This window comes from Phycodurus eques, chromosome 4 (assembly GCF_024500275.1).
Source record: "Phycodurus eques isolate BA_2022a chromosome 4, UOR_Pequ_1.1, whole genome shotgun sequence".
In the NCBI taxonomy this organism is placed as follows: Eukaryota; Metazoa; Chordata; class Actinopteri; order Syngnathiformes; family Syngnathidae; genus Phycodurus; species Phycodurus eques.
The window spans coordinates 33,064,147-33,089,849 of NC_084528.1; the positions used below are offsets into that span (position 1 = coordinate 33,064,147).

Genomic DNA, 25,703 nt, shown 5'->3' on the forward strand with positions numbered 1-25,703 from the left:
CGTGTCGATAAAAATGATCGCCTTCATTTGCATCTAATGGACTTCGTTAGCGTTCCGCTTCATATCGCGACACGCCGTCGCTTGCCGCTCGGAGGCCCCCCCATCCCCGACCGGCGCTCGTCGTCGGCCTCGGACGACTTCGGGCGACCTCGGACCGCTCCCGAGCCTCCCGAGTCGTCGGCTTCTTTGTGCGTCACGTGTTGCGCGCGCTTCGGCTGCGATCCCGAAGGTGTCGCTGATCTCTTCACTGCAGCGACGGAGACGTCAAAATCAAAGCAGGATGTTAAAAGGGGAACTGAGGCAGAGGAGGAGGAAAGCGCTAGAAGACAGATAAAAAGAGGAAGAGAAGGAAAAAGACAGCGTGTGTCGGTTTGTCCATAAAAAGTAACCATCACGAGAAACTAATATTAGATAAACAATCACGAAACAAGGAAAATGATTTTTTATTTATTTAGAAAGAAGCATTTTCCAAAGTCATGAAATCACTTTTCTACCATCTTCCAATTAATTGCGGCGTCCCTGTGCGCTGCCATCCAAGCGACATCTTCCCCGCTTATTTCAGCAAGACGCCCGCCGCCGAGCCACATTGTGCACGTGTTACAGCAGCGTGGCCGCGTCGTGGGAGAGCGCGGGCGCGAGACCGGCCCGCCGGCAGTCCGGACCTGTCTCCCGTGGAAAATACCGCAACGGAGAGCCCGCCCGGACTCTTGAGCAACCCGAGTTGTACGTCAAGCGAGCATTCCACCTCCAAAACGTCAGCACTTCGTTTCGTCGCTTCTCGAGTGTTGAGTCAAAGGAAAGGTGACGTCACGCGGCGGGAAACGTGCCCCTCGCCCACATTTGACGACCACGACCGCGACGTCTTGCAGGCACCGCGTTCAAAACGAAAGAATATTTGCCACAAACACGATCCAGTTTCAACATGAAATAGCTTGCGTTCGCAGCGTGTTCAATTGAATATAGCTTGAAAAGGATTTGCAAATCTTTGTATTCTTTTTTTATTTGCTTTTGACACGACGTCACAGCTTCATTGGAATTGGAGTTTGTATAAAGAGCAAAAGTATTATGGAGCGCTATTTGCTTTATGAAAAAAAAAAAGGCTGTTGTTTTTCGGGGGGTGCGGGAACGGATTCAAATCATTTTGTTCATTTCAACGTGGAAAGTTTATGAAAGTGGTGGAAAAACTCGGTTTGCCGTTTGACTTTGACGAGGTCAAACCTCAAACGCTTTCAACTTTGGCGAGTGAATCAGACCGAAACCAAAAAAGAACGACTTCTATTTGAAAAGCAGAATTGAAATGCGCGGCGTCCTTGTGAAGGTCGCACGCCCGCCTCACCCCGCCAGCGTGTGAAATGTATGAGAAGGCGCCACCGTGCGCAACAAGCGCCGCCGCCGCCTCCGTCGGGTCACGACCTCCGACCCGAGCCCGCCTCGTGATGCGCGAGCGCTTTTCCGGCGGGTCCTTCGGGCGGCCGGCGGGCGTCTACGCCGAAAGACCCGAGAACAAAATTCACACTTTAAATACACAACCTTTCAACTCTGAACTCTGACCCCTGATCTACACACTGCGCACCGTCATGCAATTTGATGGACAGTGTCTATCTACACCACAAGCGCACACGCAAACGCGCAGCGTCGGAGTTGTTCGAGATTCGATTTGGTTGTAATGGAGTCATAAAATATGAAGGGGACAGACGGCGCGCGCGTGTGCGTGTCCGCCCGTGCGAGACAAAGTTCAGCGGGGAGGCTCAATTAAGTGCGACCTTCCTCGTCTCCCCGTCGTCATCCTCATGCAAATGGCGACCTCCCGTCACCGACGCGGCGCTGGAAATCAACGTTTGCACACCGAAAATCTTTTGCAATTGTAAAAGTCTTTCGAGCGGGAGCGTTTACGTGTACAGCATCTGTGTGTGCGGATGGGTGTCCGTTACCGTGTGTATATTTGTGAGCGCGCCTCTGCGTGGAGGCGCACACGCCTCCACGCAGAGGCGGGGCCCAGCCGTCACGGAAGTGACGAGTTCCTCTCCGTCCGTTCCAAACGAGACGCGGCCGATCGGCTTCGTAAGTGAAAGAGGAAGGCTCGTCGGGCCCCCCCTCCCCAGGCTCGTCGGGCCCCCCCTCCCCCTTCCTCCCTCCCTGGATTCATCCCACCTCCACCATTGATTGATGATGTCTATCAAATAATTGATTAATTGTCACACGGGTCCCTCGAGCGAGCAAACGTTATCTTGTTCTGTGGCTTTTATCGCACGCTAGCCGACGTCGCGCGGCGTGCGCGTTATTAGCGTGTCGTTGGTGTGTTCACGCGCGGCCTTCACTCTCTCACACACACACACGCACGCACGCACACACACACACACACCTCCTCATCCTCCATCTTGTTAATTCTTCAGGTTTTTTGTTGCTAATTATGATGCAACTTGATGAAAAAATGGCAGCGGCGGCGTTGCGGTGTCGTGAAGTTGAGGAAGAGAAAAAAAAATCTCATTTCACAAATTGACGAGCCGTCATTCGAATTTATTCGCAACGTTAACTCGACGTATCGGAAGACAAGATTAAAGGACGTCACTAATGAGTCGTTAAAATGGCCGCCCAGCGGAGTTCAAGTCAGCAAATTTTTGTTTCAAAAATAGGAATCTTCACAACTTTCCTCAATATTTTGGGGGTTTGAGAATTATTAGTGCTTAAAGGTGCCACATTTTTCCAAGCCAACTTTTTCTAGGATTTGCGATGTGTTATAGTCTCAGTGGTGCCTCAGTAAACATGTGAAATAGGAATTCAAACGGTCCACGCATTCCTGATGCACAGACATTTTTCTGCCCTGAAATCAGCTCATTGGAATTTCTCGAAGTTATGGACGTCGCTCGCGAAGATCTCCGCCTACCTCTGCGCTCCCGAGCCGGTGTTTTCTGGACACTCGGATGACAAAAGCGAGGTTCAAAGGAAATTGACACTTTGATACTAAGTCCATGCTAGAGAGTCACTCTATGGAGGTCGAAATAGACAAAATACGGGACCTTTAAGGTGCAATGAACGTGACTTTTTCACATTTTGGAAGTCAATTGTTGCGCCTTCTCCAATTTCGTACGTCTGCATTCGGCAAAACGGGTCGACGAACTTCCTCCTCGCTCGGCCGAACGGTGAAGGCGAGCGTTTCAAAGCAACCGTCGCAACCTTAAACGTCTACAATGGCTTTCTTTTTTTTTTTTTTTTTTTTTTTTTTAAACACAAGATGTCACCACAAGTCACCAAAGACGACAATATTTGCTATTTAGGCTTTTTTCGGGTTTACATATCTCACATCATATTTGTATCAACGGATGATAAACATGTATTTACCTTTTGTCCGAATTTTAGCAAGTTCGCCTTCAACCGATCATGTCACCAAAGCGTAGTCATGCTCGTTAGCGTAGCATAAATAGCAAGTCCGCCATCCAGGTTTCCGCGTCGGTCACGTGACTTTACGCATACAGCGGATTGTGACGTCCCAATCCGGCGAATTTGCATAATCCCGCCCCCACACTGAGTTTCTGCACCTGACTCGACCATGTGAGATGTGTGAAGATTCAAAGGCATTTTCAAACACAGCCGGTCGACGCTGTGTGAAGACGTGAAAGGCCAACTCCGCTCAGTACAGCTCTCTGCCACACGGGGGTGCTCTACAGACAACGCCTGTTTCCATGTTATGCAAAAAAATGCTCATAATTCATCACACGAACACTGAAAGGTCCAAGTGTCAAAATTGAAAAAAAGAAGAGATTTTACCAGTTTGAGCAGCGATTGACTTCACACGCGTGCGCCCACGCACACGCAGCTCATCAGTAATGACTTATTAGCTTTGTCAAGGTCAACGCGCTGACCTTCAGGCCTCCATTAAAGCGAGTCAGTGGAGAGTGAACCAATGGAGACGCACGGCTCGTTAGCAAGCTGACAAGCACGCGCGTGTGCCGTCGATGAGATTGTAAATGAAGCTCATTTGTTGACGATTGTCTTTGTTGACCAAATGAGACGATTAAACGAGCCCCGATTGGACGGAGGGCACCAAACGCAAAAGACACATCGAAAATAGATCTGCAGATGGAGACATATAAATATAGATGTTGGAGATATGCCGGCGAAGACAGCTTCATCAAAGTAAGTGAAGAATCGAAAGAGCGACCGATTGATATTAATGAGATCTACAGTATGTGGCGAATGTGTAGGAATACAATAGAAACAAATTGCTTTGATTGTCATGATACACGCGTACAATGAGATTGAAAGCAGCTCATTCGCCAGTGCAGACATGTCAAATATACGATAAAACAAAAGTCAATCAATCAATAAATAAAATGTGACGCGCTGTGGCAACCCCGAACGGGACCGGCCGAAAAGAAAAGACAAATTAATAAATTGTTCCCGGAACGTGGGAGGAAAGCCGGGGAAAAGCCACGAAGGCACGGGGAGAACGTGCAAATTTGAACCCGCAACCTCACAACGGTGAGGCAGATGTGCTAACCAGTCGTCCGCCGTGCCGCTAGGTTATTCATTTTAACACTCATTCATCGGGTCAAATGAATAGCCCAATTCTTGGGGTCAAATTGACCCAAGCGGCGGACGGCCCCTTTTTGACCCTATGATTGGGTTACAAAGAACAACAACAACAAAAAGACTCCAAATTGTCCTCTATTTCTCAGGCAAATGTTTTGAGAGTGTCAATATAGGAGGAGGAAAGAGAAAGACGTAGATATACAAGGCGCAAAGTAGACTGACCTGCGAGAGTCCCAGGTAGATGGAGACGGTCTCCGAGATGTACAGGAAGCGGCCTTCCTTGTTCAGCGCAAATACGAACGCGTCCAAAGACTGGGAAAAACACACACACATAACCATCAAGACGACATCATCGGCGCGAGCGCACGTCCCGATCGACACACGTGACGAGGCGAGATTAATGACAACATGTTAGCATTTTGTGGCTGTCGATGCATTAGCCAACATTTGCTCGCACCTTCTCAGAATAAACGAGACTTCTACACAGAGCACAGCAAAGCAGGATACTGGCGCAAACGTCACACCGAGATATCAACCCGAAATCACAACAATGCTGTTTCTCACCTGTGTTCACACAAACAAAGATGATTGCCTGATGCGTCCCGCAGAGACGCACAACACTCGCACACACGCGCACGCTCACAAAGTTGCAGCAGCAGATTGTGGCGCATTTATGTGACGCTCCATGGGCGCGCGCACACGGCAGGCGTGCGTGTCTTACATCGGACCGGTGAGACGAGGAAGCGAACTGACACGCACGCAGGCGGGCAGGCAGGCAGGCAGGTTAATCACACGGAGCCCTGCTGGCACACAGTGAGTGTGTGTGTGTGTGTGTGTGTAAATGATGCTGATGCAAAAGGACATATAATAATATTATTATTATTAATAATAAGAATGATACTCATCAAAAAGAAAACAACCAATAGTATAAATAATAATAGTAAAATATACACTACCACTACTAATATTGCAAATAACATAATAATGACAATAATAACTTTCAATATATACTACATTTCAAATAGAATTTATTTTATGTATAATGAAACGGTAAAAGGACCGCACTTCATCTACAGCATCACGCACACATTGGCACACGGACGGGCGGGCGGCTGCTGCCAAATTAGGCTTCGCTGTCTCGCTGGAGGACACTTCGAAGGGTCGGAGCCGGGATTCGAACCGGCGACCCTTCGGACACTACTGCTACGACGACGAATGACGAATGACTTCCTGCTCCTCCAAATTGAAAATGTTGAGATAATCACATTTGTGGGTTTTTTCCACACGTTATCATAGCGTTAGCAACATGCAGCTGCAGGTGAGCGCAGACGGATTAAAGCAGATTAATTACGCATGCGTGTGTTTGTGTGTGCGCGTATATGTAAATGACGCTGATGCATACTGATATGCGTAGGATGTAAACAATAAGCCGTACGTAGAAAAACACCACCTCGAGGAAAGTTTCCCAGGAAGGTCAAGACAAGGTCACGAACCGAAGCGTGCTCACAAGCTCTCAGGCTAGTGTAGCATTAGCTGCTAGGATTACGCCTTACATGTAAATCAAGTTCAAAGGGTGCAAAATTTCAACTTTTTATTGTTGTTACGCTTTGAGTCAACTTTGCACTGCTTTGTTGACATTTCATCTGAAATAAAGACACAATAACTTCTTTGAAATAAGAAGATGCAGAAGTCAAATGTTCATTCAAACTCACACACCCTACCGCAACGTTCTATCACACACACACACACACACAAACGCTGAACGCTCTCCCGGTCGTGACTTTTCTCATTTGCACACACACACGCACACAACTGAAAATGCACACTTTACTGAAAAGTTCATGCGCACTACTGAATTGTTTTCACTCATATACGCTACTGAAACACTCTCTCTCTCACTCTCGCTTTCACACACACACACACACACACACACACACACACTCCTTATATGCTGAGAGAAAACCTACTTAAATTCTCTCGTAGGCGCTAATTGAACACTCAACACATACTGGACTGGTGAAATTTGCTTTGTCTCAAATCCATCACTGAAACGCTCTCTCACACACGACGCAGACGCTCTCTTGATTAAACCTGAGACGACACTTTTTTGCGCATCATCCCGAATGACAAGAAAAAGTTTGCGTTAGTCACGAAGCCGCCGCGCGCGTGCGGCAGCTGCCGGGCCTCATTAATATTCATGAGCTGGACGCAAGCATCAGCTCCGCAAACCAATCAGACGAGAGCGAGCGAGCGGCGGATCCCGAATCAGCTGACCTCGCCTGTCAGACGGGATATTGTTTCCAAGGCCCGCCGCTTGTTTCTCCCACCTATTTGCATATTAATAGCACACACGCGTGCGCACACACACTGGGCCTCGAGGTGTGTGTGTGTCTGTGTTTGCGTGTAACAAACGGACACAGGAGTCAGCCACTCACACACAAGTTAAGAAAACAAAAAACAGTAGCGACACACGCACGCACGCATTTCATTGTCTCTAAGCACACGCACACACAGCCCATGGCTATGTGTGCGTGTGTGTGTGTGCGTGTGTGAGAGAATCACAGAGGCTCTGACCGCCTCGTAGTAATTATGCTAATTGTCTGGATGCCCTTGCCTTTATTTATGCACGGCTGCTAAGATAAATAAAAGGAAATTGCTTTGGATCTAACTGTATTCATTTCAGCATGCTAACTAGAACGCTAACGCCGCCTGTGTGTGCGTGCGTGCGTGTGTGTGTCTGTGTCTGAGGCCCAGATTTGTTTACCCTTCACAAATTCGGCAGGTAATTGCAATTTTGATTGTACATTTATTTATTTTATTCATTGTGTGTGGACCGCTCGTGTTGAGTTAAAACGTGTGTGCCGTGTGCGTGCGCCACAATAAATTCCTTTATCCTATTAAGCAGAATGAAAATGTTGAAAAAGCTTCAGTCGCTTCTGCAGACACGACAAAACTTTGCTTTTGCTCATAACACAAATATGAACACAAATTGCGTTTTTTTTTTTTTTTTTTACTGCTAGATGTCAGGTCATAATATTAAGAACACCTAAAGGGGACTTTTGATCTTAAATTGACCTGTGTCCTTCTAAATTTCACCAATTGTGAGGTCACAATATGGCTAATTTACATAATCCCACCCTCCACCCATGATTTGGTAGCTAGGGCGGGTGAATATTCACCATTGTCAAACGGACTACACTTTGTGAAACACTATGGGCACAAATTAGCATGAGCTAACAGTGGAGCCAGTGTCAGCACAGATTAGCATTAGCTAAAAGCATTACCAATGCTAGCGCAGTTTAAAATTGGCTCACAGTGTTAGCACAGATTAGTATTAGATAACACTGTTACCAGAGTAAACACAGATTAGCATTAGCTAACAGTGTTAGCACAGATTAGCATTAGCTATCAGTTTTACCAGAGTAAAAACAGATTAGCGTGAGCTCATAGTGTTACAGGAGTTAGAGATTAGAATTGACTAATAGGTATAGCACAGATTAGCATCTCACAGCGGTATCGGTGTCAGTACAGTTGTTAACGTGGGGCCGGGGATGTATCTGCTGCATGCGCCACATGCATGGATCGGCTACATGAATTGACAAAGTGTAAGAGGGCTGCTTGGAAAGCACAGTCAGGTTTTCTCTCTCTGACTTTACGAGTGTCCAATAACACCACAAAAAGTGGCTTGATTTGCCGCTGGTGGCTAAAAATGGCCACAACGAACATCGAGTAGCGGGGGTGTCTCCATCCGATCTTTAAGATCGAAAATCGGTCCGATGTCAAAAGCTAGTATCGGATCGGACTGGATCTAAAATCTCCCCGCTCCGCTGCAGCAGCGACCGGACGGCGTGCAGAGCGCACGTGATCACAACAACAGCTTGCTAAGGTGCTAACGTAGTAGCAAGGAGTAAGAGTGAATGTTGCTCGCTTAAAGTCGTTTATTGACACTCCAGTTGAAGAAAGAAGCACACGTAACAAAAATAATGACGCCTATTGACTGTTCAAATACATCACAGACTTTGTTTCTCTCTTTGTTTTTGTTCACAAAAAATCGCTAGCGCAACGCTAACACAATGAAGGAAAAGCACCATTGACGAGGGAAAGAAAATTAGCAGTCAACTCACAGCACTCTAAATACAAATAATAAATGAGGAATATTTGTCCACAAGCACTGTGTAAACACATACAAACAGGCAATATAATTCTTCAAACTGTGTGAAAAATTGGTCATAGTAAGAATATTGGATGGTAACTTGTACTTTGTTCGTTACCGCAAGTGTCTATCTCATTGCGTGCACCACACTGCCCCGACCGAGGAGGTCAACACGTGCACAAGCGGTTCACTGATAGAAGCCATTGGTTAATCCCTTTTTCTCCAACCTACTGTTGCTGATCTGTTTTTAAGTAATATCACTTGACGATAAGCCTTTCCTAACATTCCATACTACAAAATATGTAAATGATGTAGAATTATCGATGAAATCGGATCGGAGCGATATCGGCGTTGGCCAAAACTCAAGGCTGCGACGTCGGTATCGGATCGCAAGTGAAAAAGTTGGATCGGGACATCCTTCGCTTTGTCGCAACGCACTCGCGCTGCCTCTGGTTGTCATGGTAACAAGAGCTGTAGTTTCATTTGCATTACAGTACATAATAATAATACTACTACTACTAATAATAGTAGCAATGAAGTATGAATGTTGACATTTTTTACGACGATCAGAGTGACACCAGATCAAAATCCTCACTGGCGCCAACTACAGTTGGTAGCAGGATGCGCACGCACGCGCGCACGCAGTCTAAATGAGGACATTGAGACAGTAAAAGAAAGAAGTGCAATTGATTAGCGAGCACTGCTGAATGCTTCTCTCGCTCTCTCTGCTTCCCACCTTCTGAAGATTACTGCATCGATCGCCCGCCTTCACACACACACGCACACGCACACACAATGAAGATGAGGCCATCTTTTAACCATACACAACAGCCGGTTTAAATGTTACTGTCGAGCTGCCTCGTTGTGACAAATGGAAAAAGTGTGTGAGCGTGTGTGTGTGTGTGTGTAGAACAACAAATGAAGAGTAAAAGAAAAGGGCGTGATGTATGGCAAAGTGACAAGTAAAGAAATCAAGCGCAGAGAAGGAGGAGGAGGAACGGGAAGCGTGATTAAAAGCAATTTAGGGAGAAGATGAGCAATGGAGGGACAAGGAGTTTGGGGACAAAAGAAGAAGAAGGAGAAGGAACGCATCCTTCTCCTGGCATGACGTGCGTGCTGAATGAAGGATGACGTTTAAGGGAGGAAACCTGAACTCTGGCCTGAAAAGTTACGATGAAACAATATCCCCTGTTTCAAATCCTGACCATGCGACTTACTTCCTCTTTGGTTGAGCTCAAGCAGAGGTACCTTCTGTCGACCTGGAACGCTTCCTGCTGAGTTGAAGTACCTCACTTCAGGCTAGCTAAAGAACTTCCTGTCTAGCTGAGGCGCTTCCTGTCCTTCTGCCGCACTGACAGGTCGGCCGGCTGGCTGACATTCGGGCTGCAAAGGTCAACTTTGGCACCATCATTGCCAAGTCCAAAAGGTCAACTTCCTGCTGATTGGCGATAGAACGATCAGGATGAAGTCATCGATCGGCGCGGCGGCGGAGCGGGAGGCCGGGCAACCAGGGACGGACGGGCGAGGGGGCGAGCGAGGTGAGAGCGAGCGGGGGAGTCAGAAAAGGTCAACGTGTCAATAATGCGGAGATGACCGAGGAAGGGCGAGTGAGGAAAAAGGAGGGAGGGGAGAGAAAGGGGAGGACAGAAGGTCGGTGTGTCGGCGCGGCGAGCCGGGAACCCCGACGGAAAAATAAGCTCGTCAATAATCGTTGTCGTCATCATCTTGATGAAGATCAAGGCAAGATGTCATTTTCTCAAATAATTCAACACTTCCAGTCCTCTTGTCACAGAAAGACAGGAAATGACATCATCATTGGAGAAATAAACAAATGACATCATCGCAGATGAAGAAGAAATGACATCACAGTTTTGAAAAAAATCCGTGTTGACGACCGGTCCATTGTTTGTCGATTTGCAAGTGGTGCGTTCAAGGTCACGTGAAAAAGAGGAACTTTCACTAATGGTCGCTAATGAAAGGCGGCATTAGCATTAGCATTAGCATTGGCTGGGCTGCGGTGTTGTGTTGCCGTGGCAACCAGACGTCACGGCAACCGTTCAAACTCAAGGACGCACGCTTGAAATGCTCTCCAGGTGGATGACGCTTCTTCTCGCCGCGCTTAACCTCGCCGTACCCTTCCGAAATACACACAAACACACGCCCAGCCACACGCATTTTCACACACGCACACAAAAGCGCCTAATGTCACGTGTGTGGCATGTTGCAACTCTCCTGGTTTGTGTGTGAGAGAGACCTGATTAATCAACAGGCACAGGTTCGTAAAGAATTAGCATGTTGATATTAACCAGGAAGTCAAGCAACGCGTCGCGGTGCGGTGCGGTGCGGGTCGGGGCGTGTCCAGTCATCCGACTTCCTGGTTATCAGAATCAGAATCAGAATCATCTTAAAAACACACAAGGAATTTGTCTCCGGTCGTCGGAGGCGCTCGAGTACGACAACAGACGCTTTGGAGACAGGAAGACGTTGACAAAAAAAACAGTCACTGAGCAACAGATAACGAGCGGGTTGCTAGTTATCTGGTAATGCCGGTATATTATTATTATTTTTTGTGCAAAAAAAAAAAAAATAAAAATTGTGCAAAAAGATGCAGATCTTTGCGATCGAAGCTCCGTTGTCACATTTTTATTGTCAGCGAGAACAACGCCGATGTCGCTTTGATGGATGCGCTGTGTGACGTTAGCCTAGCGTTGATGTAGCTGCAGGAAGCGGCCGCAATGACGACTCATCAATCACGACGCACGCTAATTATCGTTATTGGCGATTAATGGCGGATGTCGCCAATGCTAATGTTTCACGCTAATTACCGATGAGACGTCTCCCGGACTTGCTTATTTTTCACTTTAAAATGGTAAAAATAATGTCCTCCTCCTAATCTTTAAATCAGAACTAATTGATTTCCTTAAAGGTTGATTCTACTGCGGTGGCCGACCGGTTAGAGCGTCTGCCTCACAGTATCGAGGACCGGGGTTCAAATCCCGGCCCCGCCTGTGTGGAGTTTGCATGTTCTCCCCGTGCCCGCGTGGCTTTTCTCCGGGCGCTCCGGTTTCCTCCCACATCCCAAAAACATGCGCAATAGGTTGATTGAAGACTCTAAATTGCCCGTAGGTGTGAATGGTTGTTTGTTTGTATGTGCCCTGCGATGGGCTGGCAACCGGTTCAGGGCGTACCCGCCTCCTGCCCGATGATAGCTGGGATGGGCTCCGGCACGCCCGCGACCCCCGTGAGGAGAAGCGGCTCAGGAAATGGATGGATGGATGGATGGATGGTCACTGATGGTGTAGTGGTGCACTCGCCTGACTTCAGTTCCCACTCAGTGACGGTGTGAATGTGGGTGCGAACGGTTGTCCGTGTTTATATGTGCCCTGCGACTGACTGGCGACCAGTTAGTTCAGGGTGTAGTCCGCCTTTCGCCCTAAGTCAGCTGGGATAGGCTCCAGCGCACCGCGACCCTAACCAGGATAAGCGGTATTGAAAATGGATGGATGGATGGCTGATTCTACTGCCATCAATGGTCAACGGTGGAACTGCAAGTCTCCTTCAGGATTTTAGTTAAGTGCTTGAAACCCTATTTAGAACCCTCCTCAGGGTTTCAAGCCAGGGTTACTGTTTCAGGGCCAGGGATAGGGTTTCAAATTAGGGTTTGAAACCAACGTTGAGGTTGCAAATGTTGGTTTCAAAAAGAGTTATGGTTTCAAATTAGTATTTGTAGTAAAGGTTTTGGTTTTAAAACCTTAACCTTGAATTGAAACCTAATTTGAAACCCTAACCCTTCTTTGCAACCCTAAACCTTTGCTTCAAACGCTAATTTGAAACCATAACTATTCTTGAAACCATAATTTTAAACCCTAACATTGGTTTCAAATGCTAACTCTTGCTTGAAACCCAAAACCTCATTTTAAACTTCCGCCTTGGTTTTGAAGCCTAATTTGAAACCCAAAACTTTGCTTTGAATCCTCATTTGAAAACCCAACTCTTTGAAAGCCAAACCCTTGTAAGAAATCCTTATTCTGGCTTGAAACCCAAACTTAAAACCCGAACATTTGCTCATAACCGTCATTTCCCAAAGACGTCTACATCATGCGCGTCGAACAATAATGAATGTATTTCCCAACATGTTGATTCTACTGCCACCCATGGTCACTGGTGGAACTGCAAGTCTTCTTAAAGTGCTTGAAATCGTCTCCTGCCTTCAAACTTGCCGTCAAGAGTCACGTGACCTGTCGTTGATGACAACCGCTGACGTCATCGGCCACGTGACCAATGAGGTTACATCACTGTGAGGCGCATCGATTTTGGAGGCCAGCGGGGGCGCTGTCGCGTTCGAGTCCAAATTGAGTCGTCGCGGGAAGGTGGTCGGGGGCGGAGAGCGGGTGTGCGAAGGAGGAGGGCACCGCTCTGAGGGATAATGAGTCCGAAGCGGCGCCGGCCGGCCTCCATTTGTCTTCATTTGCTGTGACGGCCTTCATGCGTTTTGATTAGCGCACGCACGCACGCCAGGAAATCAAGCAGATGAAAAAAAAGGAAAAGGGAGTGAGCAAGTGAGGCCGTGCAGAGAAGAGAAGATGGAGGCGGACCAGGAAGTGACATCATGTTTCAAGAAATTTGACATCATCAAACATGCTTGTTGCGACACTCGCTCCTTTCTGACCAATCAGAGTAGTCCGAAAGCTAGCATACGTGTGTGTATATTTGTAATAATCAACCATCCATTTACCGTATCGCTTCTCCTCACGCAGGTCGCGGGCGTGCCGGCGCCCATGCCAGCTATCTTTAGGCGAGAGGCGGGGTACACCCTGAACCGGTCGCCAGCCAATCGCAGGGCGCATCGAAACAAACAACCGTTCGCACTCACATTCACACCTACGGGCAATTTAGAGTCTTCAATCAACCTCGCATGGCTGTTTTTTGGGATGTGGGAGGAAACCGGCGTACCCGGAGAAAAGCCACGCAGGCACGGGGCGGACATGCAAACTCCACGCAGGCGAGGCCGGATTTGAACCTGCGACCTCAGAACCGCGAGGCAGACGTGCTAACCAGTTGCGCACTGAAATAATAATAATTCATATTCAGCAGTGCCATCCACACAGAACCCGCTGCAATTGAACGTAACGGCTGTCACGCAGCCACTGCAGCTCCCCGCATTGAGATAATGAGATGCGTGACAAACCCTCCTTGCAAATCCAGACCTTGTTAGAAACCCTAAAGTTGTTTTGAAAGCCTCATTTGAAGCCCTCTGGCTTGTAACCTTAATCTGTGCTTCGAATCTTTATTTGAAACCCGATCCCAGCCTTGAAAGCCAAATTTGAAAACCGAACTCTGGCTCGATACCCTAACCCTAGCTTGAAACCCCAAACTTCAGCTTCAGACCCTAATTGGAAACCCTAACTTTGTCGTGAAACCCAAATCTGTCTTGAATCCTATTTTGAAACCGTAACCTTTTCTTCAAATGTTAATTTGAAATCCAAATCCTTGTTTGAAATCCTAAACCTGGCTTGAAACCCTAATTTGAAACTGTAATCCTGGCTTGAAATCCTAACCTTTGCTTCAAACCCTAATTGAAAATCTTAACTCTGGCTTGAAACCCTAACCCTGACATAAAAGCGTCTCCTTTCAAACTCTGACCCTTGTTGTTTGGCTTAAAACCCAACTTTGAAACCCTGACTATTGCTTGAAAGCCTCATGTTAAACCCTAACCTTGAATTCAAACTCTAATTTGAAACCATAAGATTTTGCTTCACACTCTTATTTGAAATTTGAAACCCTAACCGTGGCTGAAACGGTAACACAGAATATTTTTGTTCTGTGACAATAGAGGCCGACTGAACCTACTGCAAGAAAGGTTTGTAGCTTGCTTTTTCCCTTCTTTAGTAATCTAAAAAGTAGAACATGGGTTAGTTTCAACAAAAACAGCTTTTTGTTTCTGACTTTGATGCAAATATGTTTGCTTTTGTGAGAGTTTAAACTATAAAACAAGACACAGGTAGGGATTTTGATGGCAAAATAATTGTTTCTTTCCAGACGTAGGATGTTCAAAAATAAGGGTGTCCACAGGCGCACTTGGCACCAGGACGCCCTCGGTCGCAGTTCGACGATCGACTTTGCGGTCGTGTCATCGGACTTGCGGCCGCGTGTCTCGGACACTCGGGCGAAGGGAGGGGCGGAGCTGTCAACCGATCACCACCTGGTGGTGAGTCGGATCCGACGGTGGGGGAAGATGCCGGTCCGACGTGTCGGGCCCAAACGTATCGTGAGGCTCTGCTGGGAACGTCTGGCGGAATTCCCCTGTCAGAAGGAGTTTCGACTCCCGCCTCCGACAGAGCTTTGCTCACGTTCCGGGAGCGGCGGGGGACATCGAGTCCGAGTGGACCGTGTTCCGTATCTCCGCTGCTGAGGCGGCCGACCGGAGCTGTGGCCGTAAGGTGGTCGGCGCCTGTCGTGACGGCAATCCCCGAACGATGCCGTCAAGCTGAAGAAGGAGACCTATCGGGCCTTTTTGGCCTGTGGGACTCTTGAGGCAGCCAGTTGATGGGTACGAGCTGGCCAAGCGGAATGCAGCTCTGGTGGTTGCTGAGGCAAAAACTCGGCCGTGGGAGGAGTTCGGTGAGGCTATGGAGAAAGACGTCCGGACGGCTTTGAGGAAATTCTGGTCCACCATTCGGAGGGGGAAGCAGTGCACCATCAACACTGTATAGTGGGGATGGGGCGCTGCTGACCTCGACTCGGGACGTCGTGAGTCGGTGGGGAGAATAGTTCAAAGACCTCCTCAATTCCACCGACACGTCTTCCCATGAGGAAGCAGAGTCTGGGTTCTCTGAGGCAGGTTCTCCTATCTCGGGGGTTGAGGTCACCGAGGGGGTTAAAAAGCTCTTCGGTGGCAAGGCCCCGGGGGTGGATGAGATACCCCCGGAGTTCCTACAGGCTCTGGATGTTGTGGGGCTGTCCCGGTTGACACGCCTCTGCAACATCGCGTGGACATCGGGCACAGTGCCTCTGGATTGGCAGACTGGGGTGGTGGTCCCCCTTTTTAAGAAGGGGGACCGGAGGGTGTGTTCCAACTACAGGGGGATCACACTCCTCAGCCTCCCTGGTAAGGTCTATTCAGGGGTGCTGGAGAGGAGGGTCCGTCGGCAAGTCGAATCTCAGATCCAGGAGGAGCAGTGTGGTTTTCGTGCTGGCCGTGTAACAGCGGACCAGCTCTACACCCTCGGCAAGGTCCTCGAGGGTGCAAGGGAGTTCGCCCAACCAGTCTACATGTGTTTTGTGGACTTGGAGAAGGCGTTCCTTGGGGGTCCTGTGGGGGGTACTTCGCGAGTATGGGGTACCGAACCCCCCTGATACGGGCCGTTCGGTCCCTGTACGACCGGAGTCACAGAGTTTGGTCCGCATATCCGGTAGTAAGTCTGATTCCGCCAAGGCTGCTCTGTGTCACCGATTCTGTTAATAACATTTATCGATAGAATTTCAAGCCGCAGCCGACGCGTAGAGGGGGTCCGGTTTGGTGGCCTCAGTATTGAATCTCTGCTTTTTGCAGATGATGTGGTTCTGTTGGGTTCATCAAGCCGTGATCTCCAACTCTCACCGGAGCGGTTCGCAGCAGAGTGTGAAGCGGCCGGGATGAGAATCAGCACCTCCAAATCTAAGACCGTGGTCCTCAGTCGGAAAAGGGTGGCGTGCCCTCTCCGGGTCGGGGATGAGATCCTGCCCCAAGTGGAGGAATTCAAGTATCTTGGGTCTTGTTCACGAGTGAGGGAAGAATGGAACGGGAGATCGACAGGCGGATCGGTGCGGCGTCTGCAGCGATGCGGCCTTTGTATCGGTCCGTTGTGGTGAAGAAGGAGCTAAGCCGAAAGGCGGAGCTTTCGATTTACCGGTCGATCTAAGTTCCTACCCTCACCGATGGTCACGAGCTGCGGGTCGTGACCGAAAGAACGAGATCCCGGATACGAGCGGCCGACATGAGTTTCCTCCGCAATGTGTCCGGGCTCTCCCTTAGAGATAGGGTGAGAAGCTCGGTCATCCGGGAGGATCTCAGAGTTGAGCCGCTGCTCCTCCGCATCGAGAGGAGCCAGATGAGGTGGCCGGGGCATCTGATCCGGATGCCTCCCGGACGTCTCCCCGGTGAGGTGTTCCGGGCACGTCCCACCGGGAGGAGACCCCGGAGACGACCCGGGACACGCCGGAGAGACTACGTCTCTCGGCTGGCCCGGGAACGCCTCGGGATCCCCTCGGAAGAGCTGGACGAAGTGGCTGGGGAGAGGGAAGTCTGGGCGTCTTTGCTAAAGCTACTGCCCCCGCGACCCGACCTCGGATAAGCGGTAGAAAATGGATGGATGGAATTTCACAGACAAGCTGGACGAGACCTCTTAAGTGGGTGGCCGTTCACGGTTTGCCTCCAGTTGACGAATAGAGAGGCAGTTAATGAGGTAAACGCATGAAGAAGAGGCAGAGAAGGTCCCCAAAGAGGTTTTACAGTATCCCTCTCTTGAGTGTGTTGCACATGTTGTGTTGGTCGAACAATTCTGGTGTTTAAATATACGTTTCATTTTTAAGTCCAACTTCAACTCGGAGTGGCAAATTTCAAGTTTTGCCCTTTTTTTTCTTTTTTTGCACGCCACCCTTTTCCGACTGAGGACCACAGTCTTAGATTTGGAGGTCCTGATTCTCATCCCGGCCGCTTCACACTCGGCTGCGAACCGCTCCAGTGAGATTTGGAGATCGCGGCTTGATGAAGGCAACAGAACCACATCATCGGCAAAAACCAGAGACGCAACGCTGAGGCCACCAAACCGGACCGATGCCGACCAAATTATGACACCGTTTGTACAGGGACCGAACAGCCCGTATCAGGGGGTTCGGTACCCCGTACTACCCGAGCACCCCCCACAGGACTCCATGAGGGACGGTCGAACGCCTTCTCCAAGTCCACAAAACACATGTAGACTGCTTGGGTGAACTCCCATGCACCCACGAGGACCCTGCTGAGGGTGTAGAACTAGTCCACTGTTCCACGGCCAGGACCAAAACCAATTATGATGTCTTTGTATCGCCACATTTATTACGAGGTGCTTTTTGGGAAAAAGATTGCTTCGGCAGTCTGAAAAGTTGCTAAATCTGGCACCAAAAGCGCTAACGCATCAACTGCATCAATCCGGCACCCCGAGAACAAACGCACCCCGGTGAGGTAAACCCCGCTCGCCTGGGGCGCCGCCAAGGACGAAACAAACAGTGCGAGAATGTCGAGGAGCTCAACGCGATGACACGTGACACGACAAATAGGATTGACACATACACACACGCGCACACACACACACGCTCGGGCAACAGATTGCTGATGGGACTGAAGCCATAACCTTCCCCTGCCTACCCACAATGCCTCTGGGGACTGCCCTTGCCAGCTGCTGCAGCATCCGTGACGCACACATGCACGCACACACAGAATAACAGAAGGGCAACATGACAGGATGAGAGTGATAGCCAATACAGATGAATGAAGGGCGAGACACATTAGGAGTGAATGGAGAGAGAGAGATTAGAATAAAATGGAGCAAAGAGCGAGCGAGCGAGCGAGCATTAAAATGATGGAGGTGTGTAGTGCTTTTTTTTTTTTTTTGGAGTCCAGTCATTATGCTGGTGGGGGACACATGGTTGGTACTCCCAAAAGTACGTGAAAAGGTGAATCCGCAAATTCTAAACCGTGAATATGCGGGGGACGACTTGATTTTTCGGGCAGTGTGAGGTGCGTAAACACGTTGCCATTTCTCTTCTTCTCAATCGACGTGACAAACTGAGATTCACCCCTAATCTTAATCTTCTACTCAAAAACCGCGCTGATCTCAAATCCAAAGCCATGCAATGCCGCCATCTAGCTGGCGTCTGTTTGGCATTACAGTTACGTAGAAGCTTGAATTTCACAGATGAGCCGGACGGCACCCTCTTCCAGGCCTCCCCGTTGAAAAACGTACTTGACGAACATATTTGACAGTAACCCCTCGTTTAACTCGGGGGTTACATGCCGCACTAAATGAAATCTGTGATATTGCGACTAAATATCGATATTAATACTTAATATATTGCTAAGTTTCAGATATGCATTCCAATGCCAATCTTTAGAACTGCACTTTCAAGAGTGGTGCAGGTATTTAATTTGTCCAGTTGAGGTCGCCGTCCACACACATACAACACAAGCACATGCCTCTTAGGCGTGCCCACCGGGAACATCGGGACCAACAGCCCGTGCGGACGTGGTGCGAACGGGCTATTTCCCGCCTTGACCATTTGTAACGTTCCTCCCGGTCCTGAAATGTAGCCAGCAAATAGCATTATGGCTACCCAGAATTCATTGTGGTGATGTTTTGAACTCCAGTACTCTAGCTGTAAAAAATCAAGCTCAACGTTGCTCTTTACTACTAATATTGTTTTGAGTTGTGCTTTCGCTATTGGTCAGGCAAAGGTTGGTATTTGGGAATTTATTTCATAAAACTCTTGAGTGTGGCTTGTTTTAAGCAGTTAAGGTTTCTTTTTCTGCTAAGAACAAGATTGAACCAGAGTGACCTCCTGTGAGTCATCGCTGGCACATGTCAATCAATTAGCCTCAAAAGTTGACTGGATCAAAGATGTGTGAGTGAGAACAAATCCGCAATCCACCGAATCCGCAGTAACGCGATATAGCGAAGGATTACTTCACATCTGTTTAAAGCAAGAGTGTGAGCGCGGGAAGTGACATTTATTTGCGCCGTGCTTAATTAGCGCTAATCGTACGTGCGACGAACGTGTTGACATGTTCGACAGGTCCGAGCGACGCGTGTGGCTTCAAAGGCGCATTTTCCGTCAAAGCGTGCTCATAAGCGTAGCCCCACCGAGCGTGATGGTCACCTATATGTAAATACCAATGTCCATATATTAACCTTTGCGCGAGCGGGACGGCGGCGGCCATGTCTGCAAATTGGCCTCATTAATCGTCGGCCTAATTGATTGTGAGAAGTTTGCGGATGACATTTGAAAGAAAGCGAGCGAGCGGGCGAGCGAGCGAGGAGGTGTGATTGATCGGGCCCGAGCGCGCCGCTAATGAATGCCAGCGAGTCACTTAGCGATGCGCCCACGACGCCGGGTGGGGAGATTAGGCCCGCGGGTCCGACGTCTACGTGAAGACGGGAACCGCGGCGGCAGATTTCAACGCGCTAGCACACGTGCTAGCGAGCTGGACAAACTTGATGAGCGCGCACTTCCTCGTCCTCTTTGATGTTGCACACTCACCGGCTATACATTTTTGTTTTTTTAATACAGTGCTGCCTTGAAATGAATGCCGATGCCATTAATCCGGGCCTGCCGGAAAGCAACAACATTTGCTGAAGAATGGCTGTCCATAATATTATACTTAATAAAACAGAGATGAAGACATCATCAAATAGAATTTAAAATAATTTGAGAGTTTTTGCTCCTTCTGGTGTGCCCGCCTTGACCAGTTGGGGGTAGTTTAAGACGGACAGACAGCTCATTGAAGAGTTGTTACGAATAACACTTGAGTTCAAGGCAGTCCTTGCCTCTTTGCAGCTGCCAATCATATTGCAGCAGGGCGTGTCCCTTCTAGAAGTCAAGTGGGATTCATAAAGAAGTGCTCAACTCTCTCTCAGACCCTCAGTATAGCACTAATATTAGTCAGTCTATGCAGAGGATTAAGACAATGTGACAATGAGTATTATATTGTCTGTCTGCATGTGTTCAATTGATCGCTTAAAGGGTTACAGCACAGATACATAGCATTAGCATGAAGCTAGTGACGGAAAGCTTTCATACACAGGCAGCACGGTGGCGGACTGGTTCAGCTGCCTCACAGTTCTGAGGACGGGGGTTCAATCCCCGTGCCTGCGTGGCTTTTCTCCGGGCACGCCGCTTTCCTCCCACATCCCTAAAACATGCGTGCTAGGTTGATTGAAGACTCTAAATTGCCCGTAGGTGGGAATGTGAGTGTGTATGGTTGTTTGTTTATGTGTGCCCCGCGATTGGCTGGCAACCGGTTCAGGGTGTGCCCCGCCTCTCGGCCGAAGATAGCTGGGATAGGCGCCGGCACGCCCGCGACCCGAGTGAGGAGAAGCGGGACCCAAAATGAATGAATTTCATACACAAGGTAACTCAATGTGCTTTACATGATTAAAAGCATTTTTTTTTTTAATGTAAAAAAAAAAAATAAATACATTTAAAAACCATCTTATAATCAGCTATCGTGTATTTTAAATACACAAGGTGTCACACTTGATTCAAACTTGATTAGCGCCACCTATATGTACAGTATTCAAAAAAAGTATTCAGACCCCCTTAAATTTTTCACTCTGTTATATTTCCGCCATTTGCGAAAATCATTTTTTTCCTCATGAATGTACACACAGCACCCCATATTGACAGAAAAAAAACAGAATTGTTGAAGTTTATTCAAAAAGAAAAATTGAAATATCCCATATTTATATATTCAGACCCTTTGCTGTGACACTCCTATGTTGAAGTCGGGTGCTGTCCATTGCTTCTGATCATCATTGAGATGGTTCTCCACCTTCATTGGAGTCCAGCTGTGTTTGATTACACTGATTGGACTTGATTAGCAAAGCCACATGCCTAGAAGGAGTACCACAGATGCATTATTTGCCTTGAGGATGTTGATGGAAAAGTACAGAGGAGGTCAGAAGGAGCTTCATTGTGTCTTTGGGGATCTAGAGAAAGCGTATGACAGAGTACCAGGAGAGGAACTGTGGTACTGCACGCGGACATCTGGGTGGCATAGAAGTATGTTAGAATAATAAAGGACATGTACGAGGGCAGCAGAACAGCGGTCAGGTGTGCTGAAGGTGTGACAGACCAATTTAAGGTGGAGGTGGGACTACATCAGGGATCAACCCTGGGCCCCTTCCTGTTTGCAGTGGTGATGGATAGGCTGACAGATGAGGTGAGACTGGAATCTCCGTGGACCATGATTTTTGCAGTGAAAGCAGGGAGCAGGTGGAGGAACATGCACTGAAAGATGGAGGCACGCGCAGGAAAGAAGAGGAATGAAGATTAGCCGAAGTAAGACAGAATATATGTGCATGAATGAGAGGGTCGGTGGGGGAAGAGTGAGGCTACAGGGAGAAGAGATAGCGAGGGTGGAGGACTTGAAATACTTGGGGTCAACCGTCCAGAGCAATGGGGAGTGTGGTCAGGAAGTGAAGAAACGGGTCCGAGCGGGTTGGAACGGGTGGAGGAAAGGTGTCGGGTGTGTTATGTGACAGAAGAGTCTCTGCTAGGATGAAGGGCAAGGTTTATAAAACAGCGGTGAGGCCAGCCATGATGGACGGATTAGAGACAGTGGCACTGAAGAGACGACAGCAAGCAGAGCAAATGAAGATGTTGAGGTTCTCTCGAGAAGTGAGCGGGTTGGATAAAATTAGAAATGAGCTCATCAGAGGGACAAACGAGGTTCCATGTTTTGGAGACAAAGTTAGAGAGAGCAGACTTGGATGGTTTGGACACGTCCAGAGGAGAAATTGTGAGTATATTGGTAGAAGGATGATGAGGACGGAGCTGCCAGGCAAGAGAGCGAGAGGAAGACCAAAGAGAAGGTGGATGGATGTCGTGTGGGAAGACATGATGGCAGTTGGTGTTCGAGAGCAGGATGCAGGAGAGAGGCTTACATGGAAAAGGATGACGCGCTGTGGCGACCCCTAAAGGGACAAGCCCAAAGGAAAAGAAGAAGAAGAAGAAGAAGCAAACCCACACACCTGTCTACAGAAGACCTTCCAGCTCACAGTGCATGTCAGAGCAAATGAGAATCATGAGGTCAAAGGAACTGCCTGAAGAGCTCAGAGACAGAATTGTGGCAAGGCACAGATTTGGCCAAGGTTTCCCCCCAAAAAATCTGATGCACTTCAGGTCCCTAAGAGCACAGTGGCCTCCATAATCCTGAAACGGAAGACGTTTGGGACGACCGGAACCCTTCCGAGAGCTGGCCGTCCGGCCAAACGGGGCCATCGGGGGAGAAGAGCCTTGGTGAGAGAGGTCAAGAAGAACCTAAAGATCACTGTGGCTTCAGAGATGCAGTCGGGAGATGGGAGAAAGTTCTAAAAAGTCAACCATCACTGCAGCCCCCCCCCCCAACCCCACCCCCGAAGGTTCACCTTCAAAAAAGACAGTGACCCTAAGCACACAGCTAACACAGCGTGACTGTTCTTGAATGGCCCAGCCAGAGCCCTGACTTGAACCCAATTGAGCATCTCTGGAAAGACCCGAAAATGGCCGTCCAACAACGTTCACCATCCGACCTGACAGAACTGGAGAGGATCGTTTGCATCGTTTTCAAAAAGACTCGCGGCTGTATGAGCTCGAAAGGGGCTTCGACTAAATACTCAGCAAAGGGTCTGAAGACTTATGGCTGTGTGATATTTCAGTTTTTCTTTTTTTTATAAATCAATCAATTTTCCCGTTGCCGCACGTCGGATAATGTGTGGTGCTCGATCGCTCGGTGCGCGGAGCCGACTGTCACTTTTTTGTTCTTGTGTTTTTTTTTTTTTTTTGCGATGGTTCAATTCAGCGGCGCTCGATGCGTGGCGGGCCTTGGACTTTGTTCCCCAAAGACACGAGACTTGAGATCAACTTGACTGTCAATCGACTGCGGCAACGTGTTCGTCACACAATGGGGCCACAATTAGCACCAATTAAGCACAACGCAAATAAAAGACCCTTCCTGCTCTAGCACACACAAAACCACAAATACGCAGACACACACAAAGACACGCACGCAGACGCTTGGCAGCGTTGCGGGTGTCACTTCCGATCTCGGCCGCGCTTCGATCAGCGGCAGAGCTCCGCCGCGGCGACACTCCGGGGATTATAGCAATATATTATGGGATGTGAAGCGGATCGGCGGGATTCCAGCGAGAGGGAGCCGCGCCCTCCGCCCGTCACGCCGCGCTGGTTAACCCGTCGCCGCCCGCGGGTCGACGCGGCGTTTCCCATCGATCGCGTCCCCCTCTCGCCGCTGCCGTCGAGGTGATTCTGTCGTTGGTTTTAGACGGACCGGGTTTCGGGACTGAGCGTTAAAAGAACACTGACTTTGATGCTCCTATTTTTTGCTTTTGTGACACTTCAAACTATAAAACAAGATTGAGGAAGGGCTTTTGATGGTGACTTGAATTTTATATTTTTACAGATATACAATTAGGAAATGTGCCGCGCGCGATGCTGATTCACCGCATGGCCCGAGTTAAACAGCGCTTTTTTTACATGGCGTCCCTCATTCACTCCATTTGTTTTCACGACGGTGACAAACACTTTGCGCTACTTCCCGCGACATACTACTACTGATATCATACTTATACGTACGCTGTTGGAGTATCAGCTGCCTAAACGCGTTGGCATTTCTCGCTGTCATAATCGACGTGCCATGCTGAGATTCACCACCTGATCTTTCTCTTCTACTCAGAAGCTGCGCTGATCACAAATCCAAAGCGATGCAACGTCGCCATCCACTGGCATTTGTTTGTCATTACAGTCATGTCGAAACTTGAATTTCACAGACATGCAATTTATTCACACACACTTTATTGAACCTCAATTATTTACAGATTTTTTCCCCGATCCCCCGCTTATTGGCATTTTGTTTATTTATTTCATACTCAGGATACAATAATTAATTTTGTACTTCAAATACACACACTGTGTCGAATTATGGGAAATAAACGAAAGCCGTTTGCTCGAAGATGAGTTTGTCGGTAAGAAACGAGCCGAGGAGCCTCGCTAGTGACGTCGCGGGCGGCGCCGATCGTTGCAGCGTCGCGTACCAAGATCACGTGACGGTGTCGCGGTCCTACCTGCAGGATGTGGCTGCCCAGGTGCGGCTCGAAGATGTCCGAGGCCAACGTGCTGGGAGTCCTCCTCCTCTGGTTGCCGATTGCTACACACACACGCGCGTGTACACACACACATGCACAGAAACACACACACACACATGCACACACACAGTACACACGAGGAGAGAGAAAGCACAGGACAGGACAGAAGAAGACCGGTGAGACTCGGACACATTGAAACAAGCAAAGCCGCACACACAAACACACACACATACACACACACACACACACAGCCTGGCGTGACAAACACACATTGCACAGGACAAGAGGAACCAGTGAGGTCAGCTGCGCAGTTTACAGGTTAGCGTCACGCTAATCGGCCCTCGCGGGGCTATGCTATCATGACAGCTAGCTGACAGGAGCTAATCGTGCGTAATAAATACATCAATCAATAAACATCATCGCCAACATTACCGACATGAAATATTTAAGACGTATTTAAGGTTCAAAAGTGGCAAAATAGGAGTATTAAATCATCAACTCCATTTCCCATGATGCATTTCAACTGCAGTTTGTTGTGTGTGTGCGCGCGCATGTGTGTGGTAGATATAAGATTGGTTGACATCCAACTGCCATCCAAATCAACATTATGTGAGAGGGAAAAAAGAAAATTCCAGATACCGACAAAGTGCGTTGGCTGAAACACACACACACACACACGCACGCACGCACGCACGCACGCACGCACACCATGGTGAGCGGTCGGTCCACTGCCGCACCGCGCTCCCACGCCTGTTCTCAGCACACTAACCACCAACGTGTTTACAAAAAACAACAATGCATTATGGGATGTCAGCAAAAAAGCAGACATTTAGCGAAGTCACAAAAGTCGAGAGTAGGAAGTCGAGGAAAGAGGAAGTAGAGGAAGAAATAGGAAGTCGCGGAAACAGGAAGTAGAGGAAGAACGTGTCCACAATTTGCATCGGAAGCGGACAGACGGGTGGCGAGACAGGATGTGTGTGTGTTTGCGTGCGCATGTGTGATTTCATGGCCTGAGGTGTTTGCGTGTTCCCTCCAGACCTCATTACGGCAAATTTCAAGCCTCGCACCCGTGGCCCCCCTGGCCCCGCCCCCTCCCCTTTATTCAGACTCTGCGCAGTTAGCCGCCATTAATGATCGTCGGGCAG

At 48.7% G+C, this 25,703-nt stretch overlaps 1 protein-coding gene across 1 annotated transcript in view; it reads right to left on the minus strand.

The window, feature by feature from the left end:
* LOC133401892 (neuronal PAS domain-containing protein 3) overlaps positions 1–25,703 on the minus strand; it is a 127,166-nt gene that overhangs the window by 32,434 nt on the left and 69,029 nt on the right. Inside the window, exons 4-5 of the mRNA XM_061675402.1 lie at positions 24,538–24,620; positions 4,753–4,842 (exon numbers count right to left, since the gene is read on the minus strand). Of these exons, the coding sequence (XP_061531386.1) occupies positions 4,753–4,842; positions 24,538–24,620 (173 nt within the window). The remainder of the gene's footprint in view (positions 1–4,752; positions 4,843–24,537; positions 24,621–25,703) is intronic.